Source organism: Amphibalanus amphitrite, unplaced genomic scaffold (genome assembly GCF_019059575.1).
Source record: "Amphibalanus amphitrite isolate SeventyFive unplaced genomic scaffold, NRLGWU_Aamphi_draft 000181F_arrow, whole genome shotgun sequence".
Lineage (NCBI taxonomy): Eukaryota > Metazoa > Arthropoda > Thecostraca > Balanomorpha > Balanidae > Amphibalanus > Amphibalanus amphitrite.
The window spans coordinates 376,564-388,786 of NW_024881676.1; the positions used below are offsets into that span (position 1 = coordinate 376,564).

Here is a 12,223-nt window from a genome sequence, read left to right on the forward strand (position 1 = left end):
TATATACTAGACTAGGCGATATGGTCTGATTTTAGTATAAACTAGGCCGTTATACTAAGGATCCTTCACAAAAATGCGTTCCCGACTGAATGGTGGATTGTCACTTGAGGGGACAGGAAGCGCCAATTGTCAAAAGTTGTGGGAAATCAGCCTAATGAGCCTTGTTGACATGTCGCGTGATTGACATTCAATCCAGACATGCCATAACAAAGGCCTGTTCTGGTTTTTGGGTTGGGTTAACGAATGAAGTGTTTGAACGACCCCAAGGTTAAATGCAACGCAAATGGATCACGATGAAAGGTGAGCTGTTTAAACAAAAATAGATGTTAATTTGTTGACATTTACTAATTAAACTTGATGAGCTTCTCTCGAAGAATTATAAAGCTAGTTTTTCTTGCGATTTTGATCTTTGAACTCGATTTATTGTTTCATTTGTCATACAAAGGCTCATGAAAAGCACCAAAATCAGTGGTTGTTGTTTTTCATTGTCACTGCTTTTATTGACCTTCTTGAATGAATGCAACAAATGTCAAAATGCTTATACATTTATTGTTGTATATAGTTTTTGGTCACTGAACCATAATATATGGTTAATGGAACTGTATGTGTAAATGGCAGTGACCAGTTTGATTACAAAATTGAATGTTATTTTGACTATGACGCTAAAAAAACATCAGGTTTGAGCTAAGTCTCATAGATACTCCAATTTCTTTCAATATTATTTGTTTTTTATTGTTAATGTGTTTCTTCATCAGTATTAGTTTTGAAGTTACTTGCAGTTTGCAAACATAACGCCGCATCTATGGTGCGTAAGACTTTGAACATTTTTTAGCTGAATATCTGGCACTAACAAACACTTTTTAAGCATTTTATATAAGTATTTGATGGTCTTAATGTCACATTTTACCTGAACTGAATCAAGTTTCATTTTATATTCAATATGAGTATTTTAATCTATTTGGTTTATTTACTATTGGCTGTTTTATTAGTACCTCAAGATAGGTACCTACATAAGAACATTCATGTTGATACTTTCTACCAATAAGTCAATGCTCTGATGTGCTTTTTGGCTCCAAATGATTTGCATGAGGTGTGCTTTAGAGTTGTGTCTTACCAGTTTGTCCCTGCGTGCTTGTCATAATAGTTCCTGGTTTGTCAGTGATGAATATTTGGTATTAACCCGCGCCCTGCTGGGGGGGGGTGTTTGAACACCCCCCCTTGTGGTTTTTCGCGAATATCTCAAAAACGGCGGCGCTCCGCGCCGCCGTTTTTGGTACACCTTATCATACATCAATTCTACACATGTTGTGAAAATTTCAGACCAAGGTCATTCAAGGTCAGGTCACCAGGTCACTTGAAGTGACCTCACCTCATAAAAACTTTCAATGTCTGTCATAGCCACACCGAGTGACCGATCGCTTTGAAACTTTCAGCGATTGCTAAGAGCAATAGCATGTACAAAATGTATATCTCAGAATTTTGATATCGATGACCTAAGGTCAGGTCAATTTTGCGACCTCCCCATTATAAGTCAATGGGAGAAAATTGAAATGCGCCTCTTTTGGATGAAAGACATTATAAACACTCCCAAACACCGAATTACAAGTGGTTTAGACACACTGAACTTGAAAATGGTGTCCGTGACCCTTGTTTATGCCCTGAGGTCATCTTAGGTCACGAATGGTATCTAAGTTTTTCGCAAATAACTTTTGATAGAGGCATGCTAGAGCGATGAAAACGCCTTAGATGTGTTCAGCTCGACGATACGGATCGACTGATATGCAACATGACCCTTTCCGGTCAGGTCATGACCTTGACCTGAGGTCAAATTTTCAAGTTGACCTTTCAAGGTCAAGTTATAGTTCATTCGATGCGTCTTGACGAGAGGAACACGATGCCGGTAAAAGTAAGCTCGTACAAGGCTTGGGTCAAAAGTTATTGCAGAAAAACTGTTTTCGAAAAAATCGGCTATTTTTGCAGTTTTTGCCCCCTGCAGGCAAAACCGTTGACGTTAGGTCAAATCTGAGAGAATTACTCAGAAAGGGCGTTAATAGAGCTATCGAATGCGCTTTTCCGCGGCGCTGTAGCTCTATTGGTTCCCGAGTTATGCGTTGGCTTCTTGGAAATTTTCGACATTCGACCTGGAAATCGGCGAAATTTTGCCTTCAATTACCTCTGGTGACCTGACCTTTGACCTGACCAAAAAATTGACCGAAGTGATTTCGTCATTATTTTTGACGCTCTTTCGAACGCCGCCTTCCGCGTATCGCTACGTGGCCCAGGAGCCGAGTTACAAGGGGGGGGGGGTGTTCAAACACCCCCCCCAGCAGGGCGTGGAAATCCAGGACCCCCAGCAGGGCGCGGGTTAATGAACCAATCTCATTTTTGAAATAGTATTCAATTGCAAACAGTAATGGAAATTCATGATTGAATTTATGGAGGCTACCAGTAATCCTTATCTTCTGCCTGGTTCTTTTGTCTTATTTGCCCTATTTAAAGCCAACTTGATCACCTAGGTTTAAAACAATTTGTGTTTTGACTTTTTACGAGCGAGCGAGCGCAGCGAGCGAAGCGAAGTCTTTTCAATATAACGGAAAAATTTCAGTATGAGCGGCCCGGCCCGGCCCGGCCCGGCCCGGCCCGGCCTGTAACGCTTTTGAGAGGCTTATATCTCAGCAACCGCTGGACCGAATAGCCTGCGGTCTTTTTTGCTGGGTAGCCCCATCCCTTCTACCCCGTAATTGACTACTTTTGATACATCTCAGTGACCGCCGTGGCACGTGCCACGTGAAAAGTCAAGGGTGTTCAAGCAGTTTTGCAAAAGTAATGATTTTGAGAGGCCCATATCTCAGCAGCGGCTTGAGCGATTGTCTTGCGGTCATTTTTATAGGGTAGCTGCATCCCTTCTACCAAAGGTCGGATACTCTTCATCTATGTGAGTGACCCCCACTGCACGTGCAAAATACAACAATAAGAGGTGCCAAATTTGTTCCCATTTCAGTAACTCGGTAATTACTGGGGCGATTTCGCTGAAACTTGGCATACAGGTAGGCACCCACCAGGCAATGCATTCCCATGTGTTTCGGTTAGGGTGCTACTGCACGTGCGCACGTGCAGGGGGCGTTTCCAGATCTCGAGAACGGCTGGGCCGATTGCGCTCAAATTTGGTACACGGTTGGGGACCGGTTAGTAGGGTGCCGTGCAAAAGTCATTTTGGACCCCGTTTGCACGTGCGCACGTGCAGAATGCCGCTTCCAGATCTCAGGAACGGCTGGGCCGATTGCGTTCAAATTTGGTACACCGCTAGCGACCGGTTAGAAGGGTGCTTTGCACAAGCCCGTTGGAAGTACCCTCTCGCCCTTCTGCACGTGCAGGGCTCACTATCTCGCTCGCTCGTTCTTCGCCCAAAAGGCGTTTTACTGGTATTATCTTTTTTCTAAATGTTTCACTAACATTGTTCTGCATTTTTCAGTGATCCAAGTGAGCTGGAGAGCTTTCTCCAAAGCTGTTTGGAGAAGGTGAGCATGAATTCCCACAAAACAACTTGTAACCAGTCCAAAATGTTTTTCACATAGTTGTATAATCATTAGTTATCAGTAAGTGTGAATATGCAAATAAATAGGTAGCTCTGCTTAGGGTACTGGCTTTGATATGTTATGACTTGGTGAAGGTACACTTTAAAATGTCACTTATGTTATCTTGAAGGCCTAGACAAAGACATGGGTTGTTGTTGTGTGTTTGTTTATTTTTATCCATGCCATAACATATAAATCTTTAGCTCATTTTGTCTGTTTTTGCCTATAGCCCTCATGAGCCATGTGTAACCAACCATTTCTGTGTGTCAGGCGAGTAACCTGCTGGGCATGGATGAGCAGCTGCCCAGCAGTGGTCTGGCACCAGCACCAGCGCCCGCGCCCGCGCCGCTCACCAGCCTAGCTCCGACGCCCAGCCAGCAGCAGCCGCCGCCGCAGGTAGTGCGGGTGCCGGTGGGCCGGCCGGCCGGCGGCCACAGCGGCCCTGCGCCGGCTCCCGCCGCCGCCCGCGGCCCGCGGGTCGTGCAGAACGGCCTCCAGCACGGCCTGCTGCCCAAGTCGGCGCCGGCGCCGGCCGCGTCCAAGCCGCTGAACGGCGCGCTGGCGCCGGCCGCCCAGCTGCTGGCGCCCTCGCAGGCGGTGGCGGCCTCGCCGTTCCAGGCGGCGGTGCGGCCGCCGGCCGGCAGCCAGCCATCGCCGGTGCCGGCCGCCAGCCCGTACTCTGCGGCGCGCTCCCCCGGCCAGTCGCCGGCGCCGGCCAGCTCGTCACCGGCGCTGGCGCTGGGCACGGCTCGCGGCGCCGGCAGCATGACCACCCTGTCACAGGGCGTGGTGCCCGCCATGCCGCACGGAGTCATCCTGTCGTCGCAGTCCGGTAGCATGCAGTCCGTCGTCGGTGAGTTGAAAAGGGAGACGTGTTCAGTAGCTGTTGGTTCTTGTAAATTTGTCGTTAGTAAAATGCACGAGGTTGTAATTAATGAAGAAAAATACCTAGCGATTTGGTTCTCGATGGTTTGTTTTTCTGTTGCGCATCGGTCTGTTTTTATTAGCGTTTTTTTTTTTACACTCTACCATGTCGTGTCCGCAGGTCCGAGCCTGATTGCCGCTGGCGGCACCCTGATGCCGTCCAACGGGCTGCAGATGGTGGCCGGCGCCCAGAACGGCACCGTGATGCAGCTGGTGCCCGGCGGCGGCGTGTCGGCCGCGCCGGCCCCGCTCTCGGCCGCGCCCGTCCGCGCCGCAAAGGCCGCCAAGCAGCCGCAGCTGCTGCCCAAGACGCTGGCGCCCAGCCTGCCGCTGGCCAAGCAGACGCTGATGGCGCAGCCGCCCATGGTGCTGGCGGCGTCTGGCGGTCTGGGCGGCGGCGGCGGCGGTGCCATGGTGGTGGTGCCCGTCATGGTGCAACAGCCCGGCGGCGGACACCACATCCAGTACATCCTGCGCGAGCAGCCCAACCTGCTGTTCCCGGCCGTGTCGGCGGCGGCCGCCGGGAAGCCGGGCGGCGCGCCGGCGGCGCCGCAGCAGGCGGTGCTGCTGCCGGCCGGCGGCGGCGGCCAGACGGTGCTGCTGCAGCCGTCCCAGCAGCTGCTGCAGCCGGCCATCCGACTGCTGGCGCCGCAGATCCAGCAGGTGCAGGCGGCCGGCGGGCCGGCGCTGTTCGCTCTGGCGCCGCAGCAGCAGGCCGCTATGCTGCCGCAGCACATGATGCCGCAGCAGCTGCTGGCTCAGCCGCAGCAGCCGGAGCTGCGCGCCCAGCACCCGGCGCCGGTGTCTGCTGCGGCGGCGGCCGCGGCCCGCCGCACCCCCACCAACAAGAAGAAGCGGCGGGACGAGCCGCCGCCCGGCCAGCCGGCCAAGAAGGCCTTCGTCGACCTGGAGGACATCATGAAGAAGAGCGGCATTTTCGGCGACATGGACGACGAGCCGGGCCTGCACACGGAGCCGGCGGCGCCCGATCCGGCGCCGGCAGCGCCCGTGAAGGCGGAGCCGCCGCCGCCGGCACCGGCGCCCGCCGAGCCGCCGCTTTCCATCGTACAGCCGCTGCAGGTCGGTCCGACTGCTCACCGCCGGCCGCCACCTGACGTGGCCGGACGGTGGAGTTTTGCTCTCTCTAGATATTGGTAGCTTTCATTCCAGCATTCAGTCTCATCTGTAATAGGTGACCTGCTCTAACTCTTTTGCTCTTAAACATTTTTGTTTTTGTCTTGTCCTAGCATCTGCTTGCTTACTAAGTTTATCTTCTAGTACTAGAACCTAATCTAGTTTATTTTAGACTGTCTTTATGAATGTTTTTCGGTCGTTCATTCGTAGTTTCTGTGCACGATGCTCCCCGTTGCTGCTATCATTTTACCTGATTAGCTCTTTCGTACAATTTTCTCGTTTTGTGCTCGATTTTGGTTGATTTTGTCTGCTCTGTCTGCTGTCCGGGCTGCGCGCCTCCCTCCTCTGTCTGCCCTGTGCCTGTACGTTTGCTGCGTGTGTGTACCCAGGGCGGTGCTGGCACCAGCAGTGGTCTCGACGTGAGCGCGGCCGCCCGGCTGTCGGGCGCTCCGCTCTCGCTGCCGACTAACCTCAGTACAAACTCGGAGCCCGCTGCGCACGCGGTGTTCTCGTCCGCCGGACAGGTCAGGCCCGCTCGGCTGTAGCTCATCCATCAGCCCTCCCCCGCCCGCCCTCCTGATCGGTGGCCCCCGCCGCCGACCAGTTCACCAACCACGCTGGCAACGTGCACCCGGCCAAGTTTATGCAGTTTTCAGTGGACATTTGCATAACCTGCTGGCGTCGCGATTGTTTCATTTTTATTTTTGTCGAGTCTGATGCAATCGTCCCGGAGTTGATAGCCAATTTTATAGACCGGGATGCATTTTAAGAGACTGGAGATGGCAGTTAATGTATCATTTTATGAACCGTTCACATTCCTGAAATGGTTGGGGTAATGATGCTGTGATTTCGCGTCTATTGTATTTCAACCAGTGTCGTTTAGTGATGCTGGTTGCCCCGCACTGACTGGTGTTGACGCTGTTCTGCCTCCGGACAGGTGTTTCTGAACGGCGCGGCGTTCGTCTCCTCTGCGCATCTGACGCCGGTGACGGCCTTCTCGGCGGCCCAGCCGGTGCTCTCGTACGCGGCCGGTCCGGGACGGCCGGTGCTCTCCACGGCCGGCTCGGTGGTGCTGCCGCCGCGCGCCGCCGCGCCGCTGGTGGTCAGCACGGCGCCGGCGGCCGGCAGCGTGCTGGGCAGCCTGCTGAGCCAGCCGAGCCGTCTGGCGCGGCCTGCCGGCGCGCAGACGCTGGCCGTGGCGGCCGCCCCGCTGCCGGCTGCCGTCTCCGCCCCGTCTGCGGCCGGTCTGCAGCCCCTGTCGGCGGCCGTCGGGTTCAGCGTGCCGCAGCCGCTGGCCGCGGCGGCCGCGCAGCCGGCGCCCCGTCCGACGGCGCCCACCCCGCCGGCAGCCTCCACCGGCGGCAACGCCTCCTTCCAGAACGCCTTCCTGGAGAACCTCATCAAGAACCAGCTGTGCTCGCGCAGCAACAGCAAGAAGAAGCGGAAGGAGCAGGTGGTGCGGGTGACGGCGGCGCGCACGCCGGCCACGGTGACGGTGGCGGCGTCGGCGGCCGACTCCTCGCGGCTCAGCAGCGCCGCGGCGGCGCGGCTGGCCGACAACAGCGTGACGAGCACCACGCAGCTGGAGCCGGCGCCGGCGCCCTCTCCTCTCACGCCCACGTCTTTCACGGCGCCGCCGGCAGCCGCCGAGCCGGGCCCGGGCGCGCCGCGGCCGCTGGTGCCTTCAGCGCTGCGCGCTATCGCGCCGGCGCCGGCCGGGGCCGTGCCCGTGTCCGGCGGCGCGCTCACCGTTCCTCACGCACAGAAGGTGCAGACCATCCAGCTGTCGCCAGAGAACCAGCAGGTGAGTCCGCACTACCCAGGCGCCGTGTAGGTCAGGAGCGGCTTAGCCTTATGATAATTATTTAGTGGCTTGGTCTTGTTCATCGATTGAAGGGTGGTTGTCCGCAGCTATATGGGATAATATTTCAGAATTTTATTTGGCCGACTAGGTCGATTAATCCGTCAATCAAACCCTTGACTGGGATTGAGCCGGGGCTAGCGAGTGCTCATCTCTCAGCCAAGTTCGACCACGCCATCCAAGAAAAGTAGATTTACTGCAGGTCACGGTTCCAAGTTCGGCGTCCATCTCCCAGTTCCTGGGTGGCAACTGCACTGACCTTTACAACGGGAACTGCTGGAATCAGGAGATTGATGCATCGCGGAATGCGACCTTTGTGCAGTTTCATTTGTATTGAATATTAAATATTCTATTTCAATCAGCCTGTCGTCCGTATAGAAATTTGTTCATAAAATGCCCACGATAAAATATGTTGCTTTGGATAGGATGCGGCTGGGTGTCACTTTGATGTAAGAGGGCTTTTTAAGCTTTGACTGAGTCAGTTGCCGAAGTTGACAGTCATTTGGTGGTGGGGGGGGGGGGGGGGGGGGGGAGCGAGGGTTGACATGGAAATCGGTTAGTGTTCTGTTGAATGTAATTCGGGGACTGCCATGAAAATCGGTTAGTGTTCTATTGAATTCAAGTCAAATTTGTTTGACGTTTTTATGATATCGCGATATTTTACATATTCTGTCAGGTGACTGCTGGTCGGTTGCATGGGCGCCGATGACCCCCTGTCTGTAGTCCGGGTGCCCAAAAACCCCAATTCATCATCATCATCATTGGTTACCTGCAAGCCATGTCGGCTCGGTCAATGTTACACAATCCGCTACGATTGCCAAACCTAGCCTTGTCTAACCTCCCGTAGCCACCGTTACCCATCAGCTGACGCTCTGCGATCTCCCTCGGTCCGTGCAGGAGCTGAACCGGGTGAACCTGCGGATGCAGCTGCTGCTGCGGCACCCGGAGCGCTCGGCGCGCGACGCGGACGAACTGAAACGGCTGGAGGCGGCCCGGCAGAAAATAATCGCCACCGGACAGTCGGTCAGCCTACCGGTCAGTGTTGTGCTTCGGGCTGGTCGAAATTGACACGCGTCTCCCTGCCCGGGAGTGGGACTTTCATTGTTTTTGGTAGACGTCCCACCGCCCTTGATAGACTCCCACTAGGCTGGCCTACCCCGGGGTCGGCACTGGCCAGCTCAAGAACATATTTATAGTTGTTACAAGTGGTAAAGCGTGTCATGCTGTGCTTGTGGACACAGGTGCAAACCAGATAGATTTCCGTTAAAGATAATGCTCCGGTTCGGAGTTTTGATATGCGCGCGGAGCCTTCATTCCTTGACAGATCTGTTAAAGCTGTGTTGTGGGAGCCATATTCAATGTCAGTAATTTGTGATTCTAGCGTTTCGTTGTCGGGTTGCTTTAATGTCGCCTGTTGCTGGGTCGTTTTGTGTCATTTGAAAGCTTGATGGCCTCATTTTTTGTTCTAAATTAGTTATTGTCTCCGTCCAAGAGTCCAAGGTAGTCTCACGTTTAATTTACAGGGTAACTAGCCGTTACGATGTGTCGGGGTCCCAGTTGGTCCGTGTCGAGCCGCTGGTCGTCGGTCGGCGGCCAGCGGGGCCATTAGGACGTGTCGCCGTCCCCTATTGGCAATCGATGCGGTCGGTCCGGCCGGCCGTCTGTCGGGCTGTGGCCGGTACCTACGGCTCTGTGCGGCAGTGGAGTGCCGCTACCCCCCCCCCTTCCCGTCCCCTGCCTGACTGACTGACACGCCGCGGGCTGTGTGCCGCAGGTGCGGTGGTCGCTGCCGACCTCCACCGCCGCCCCCGCGCCCGCGCCCGCCGCAGTCACCGCCGCCGTGGTCTTCTCCACACCCTCGACGCTTTCATCGCAGCCAGCAGTACCTCAGCCGCCGCTGGTGGCGGCCAGCTCCGCCAGCCAGCAGCACCCTCAGACGCCCAGTCAGTCCCAGTCCCAGCCGCCGCCGCAGTCTCAGCGGCAGCCGTCCGGTCAGCAGCAGCAGTCGGCGCCACACCAGGAGCAGTCTCAGACGCCGCAGGCACAGTCACACTCGCAGCAGTCACATCAGTCACATCAGTCGTCCAGCGCGGCGGGGCCCTCCTCCCAGTCGGCCGCGCCGGTCCAGGAGGCGCCCGCCGTCTACCCGTCAGACGAGAGGTGGGTGATGGAGCGACAGGCGACGGACGCCTTACTGACAAACGGTATAGTTGTCCGAGTCAGTTCGTAGACAGTTACGGTGATTAGTGAATTACTCGGAGCTGATTTTGTCGGTTCTACGTGAGCCTGGTCATGAAGCTTGTGTTCCTTTGGGTCATGAGAATTTTAACAAGAGCTCTAATGGGTTCGTCTATATAAATTGTCTGTATTGCGCCTGTTTTCCCCGGTCGGCTGTCTGACGGTGCCGTTTTCCGCAGGTTCGCCGCCCAGCTGCGGTGCGACCAGCGGGCCGCGCTCTGTCCTGACACGGAGACGCCCTTCCTGAACGTGGCGGACGCCGTGAAGCGTCTCTCCAAGTACCACGTGCTGCAGGACGCGCCCGCCGAGCCCGAACAGGTGCTCATTGAGGACGAGGTGTTCCGGATGCGTGCAGAGTACATCCGCCACAAGCGGCACGTCATGAACAACAAGTACCGCCGGCTGCTGCTGAAGGAGAGCATGGTGAGTGTTACTGAGGGGGCGCTGATCTGGATGGGAGAGGGATGACTGGGAATGGGGACGGTTGGGCGGCGGTGGTTTGAGCTACGGGGCACTGTTATATGTAGACGTGGTGAGGTATCGTGTTTTGGGTGAGTCTGGATTGCGTATGTTCAGTGATTAAGTCTGTTATGTAGGTTTGTCGCGAGTCTTCTCAAACTCACGGTTTATCTAATCTTTGTCTTAACTGAGTCGGTGATCGGTGATGTCTGTCTATAACTGAGAGGTAGTCCGTCCCTTCCGCTGGCGCTGCTCTGTGTCCTTGTTTATCTATCAGTACCGGTCTTTAACGCCACCCCGTCCTTTTGCAGCTGCTGCACCCGACCTGCGAGAGCATCCAGCTGCTGCGCTACCTGAACCAGTACGACCGGGAGCAGCTGCAGCAGGACCGGCAGGCGGCCGAGGAGCAGCGCCGGCGGCACGACTCGGGCGGCCCGCAACCCGTCAAACAGGGTCAGTGGAGGGAGCGCGGTGGGGCGCAGGGACGGGAAGGAAGCGGATAGAGCTCATGGTGCATCGTTTGGTGAGGTGAAGGTGGGGGATACGTCTTAGCAGCTAACACAGGGTTGAAAAGTTTCGGGTCTTTGGGTGGCCGACTTCGGTGTCTTTAGTGGTGGTTTCTTGAGTTGAGGTTGGTGGCTGTACTCGATGGACATCGTCAGCTGGAGCACTATTGTACAGTAACTCATCTGGACGCTGTTGTAGTTGTACCCAAATGGCTGACTTTCATTACCTTGACATTCCATTTTTCTGTGTTCCAGAACACGCATCTCAGCCGGGTGCCGAGTCCAGTGCAGCGGCGGCCCCGGAGTACCCCTTCCACCCGGCCAACAGTCGGTCTGGCGCGCACGGGGAAGGCCCGGCGGCCCAGTCGGACACTCAGCCCGCCGTCAAAGTTGAGCCCAAACATGAGCCGAAGCCGGACCGGGAGCCGGCGGCGGCGGCGGCCTCAGCACCCGGTGCGGCCGGGCCGGGGCGGACAGATCTGACGGCGCCCGACGAGCGGCTGCTGCACCCGGCGGCGGCCGCCGCCGCGCAGGCCGACGCCGAGTTCGAGCGGCTGTTTGACGAGCCGCTGGTGAACGGTCACGGCGGCGCGGACGGCGACCCGGCGCCGGCGGCGCGCTCCCGAGTCGAGGATGACCTCCAGAGCGCCATCAAGAGCATCCTGAACCTGCCGCGCACCGACAGCGAGCCGGTCGACGAGCTGACGCCGCCGCTGCCGCCACCCAGCAGGTTCAACATCAACGCGTCCTTCTTCAACGCGGACGGCTCGACGGAGGACAGCGAGGCCCTGGACGAGGCGGTGCGGAGCATCCTGCTGTAGGCCAGCGCCGCCGGCCGGCCGGCGCCGCCATACGCAAGCTGTGATGGATCGTACAGTTCAAACTACTGTGTGATATTAGGGTAGTTGTTTCTGTAGGGTATGTTTTGCAGTAAATTTTGTACCCTTTTCTCTGGCATTTGCTGCGTTGCGATCTCAAAAGAGGACACCCTGTCCAACGCGGCACGAGCCGGTCTGCTCGCACGAATGTTTCTGTCGATTTCTTGCCGACACCGAGCGGCAGCGAAGCCTGAGTGCACTTTTTACGTTTTTTTTTCTGGTATTCGCTAAGTATTACCGCGGATGATCTATTCGTGTATGGGCATATTATGCCTTCTTTCATCAATCATGTCATGCATTCGTGGCAATATGGTGCCCCGTTCGTGGCTCCTTCCCATCGTCATGTATTTTTAATGGCATTAAAATAAAACATGTGGAGCGTTTAGCGAAAGCATTGTGTCGTATGTTCGATTGAAGGACTGAGGACAGGCGAAATCAACGTTTCGTTGCGTTTTTTTTTTTAAACCTTTTCAACAGATGAGGTTTTCGAGGGACGGCAGCCGTCAAATGGAATATTAATTGGGTTCACACTGCGGAGGAATCCGAAGCCACTTCATATCTCACACGTACTCTAGTCTAGCTCCCAAACTACATTCAGCGGGGTCAGCGGGACAGAACACATAGTTTGTGTGTAATAATCGTTCGAAA

General features: G+C 55.4%; 1 protein-coding gene across 2 annotated transcripts; it reads left to right on the forward strand.

The window, feature by feature from the left end:
• Positions 1-69: 69 nt before the first annotated feature.
• LOC122384114 (nascent polypeptide-associated complex subunit alpha, muscle-specific form-like) lies at positions 70-11,966 on the forward strand. 2 transcript variants are annotated; one of them, XM_043371144.1, is made up of 11 exons: positions 70-300; positions 3,473-3,518; positions 3,846-4,428; positions 4,621-5,579; positions 6,023-6,157; positions 6,571-7,437; positions 8,392-8,529; positions 9,269-9,654; positions 9,912-10,155; positions 10,503-10,644; positions 10,953-11,966. In XM_043371144.1, the coding sequence occupies exons 1-11, from the start codon at positions 284-286 to the stop codon at positions 11,516-11,518; spliced, it is 4,083 nt and encodes a 1,360-aa protein (XP_043227079.1). In that variant the 5' UTR covers positions 70-283; the 3' UTR covers positions 11,519-11,966. The 2 variants fall into 2 exon arrangements, with proteins under 2 accessions (XP_043227079.1, XP_043227080.1); XM_043371145.1 differs by lacking the exon at positions 6,023-6,157.
• The last annotated feature ends 257 nt before the right edge of the window (positions 11,967-12,223 follow it).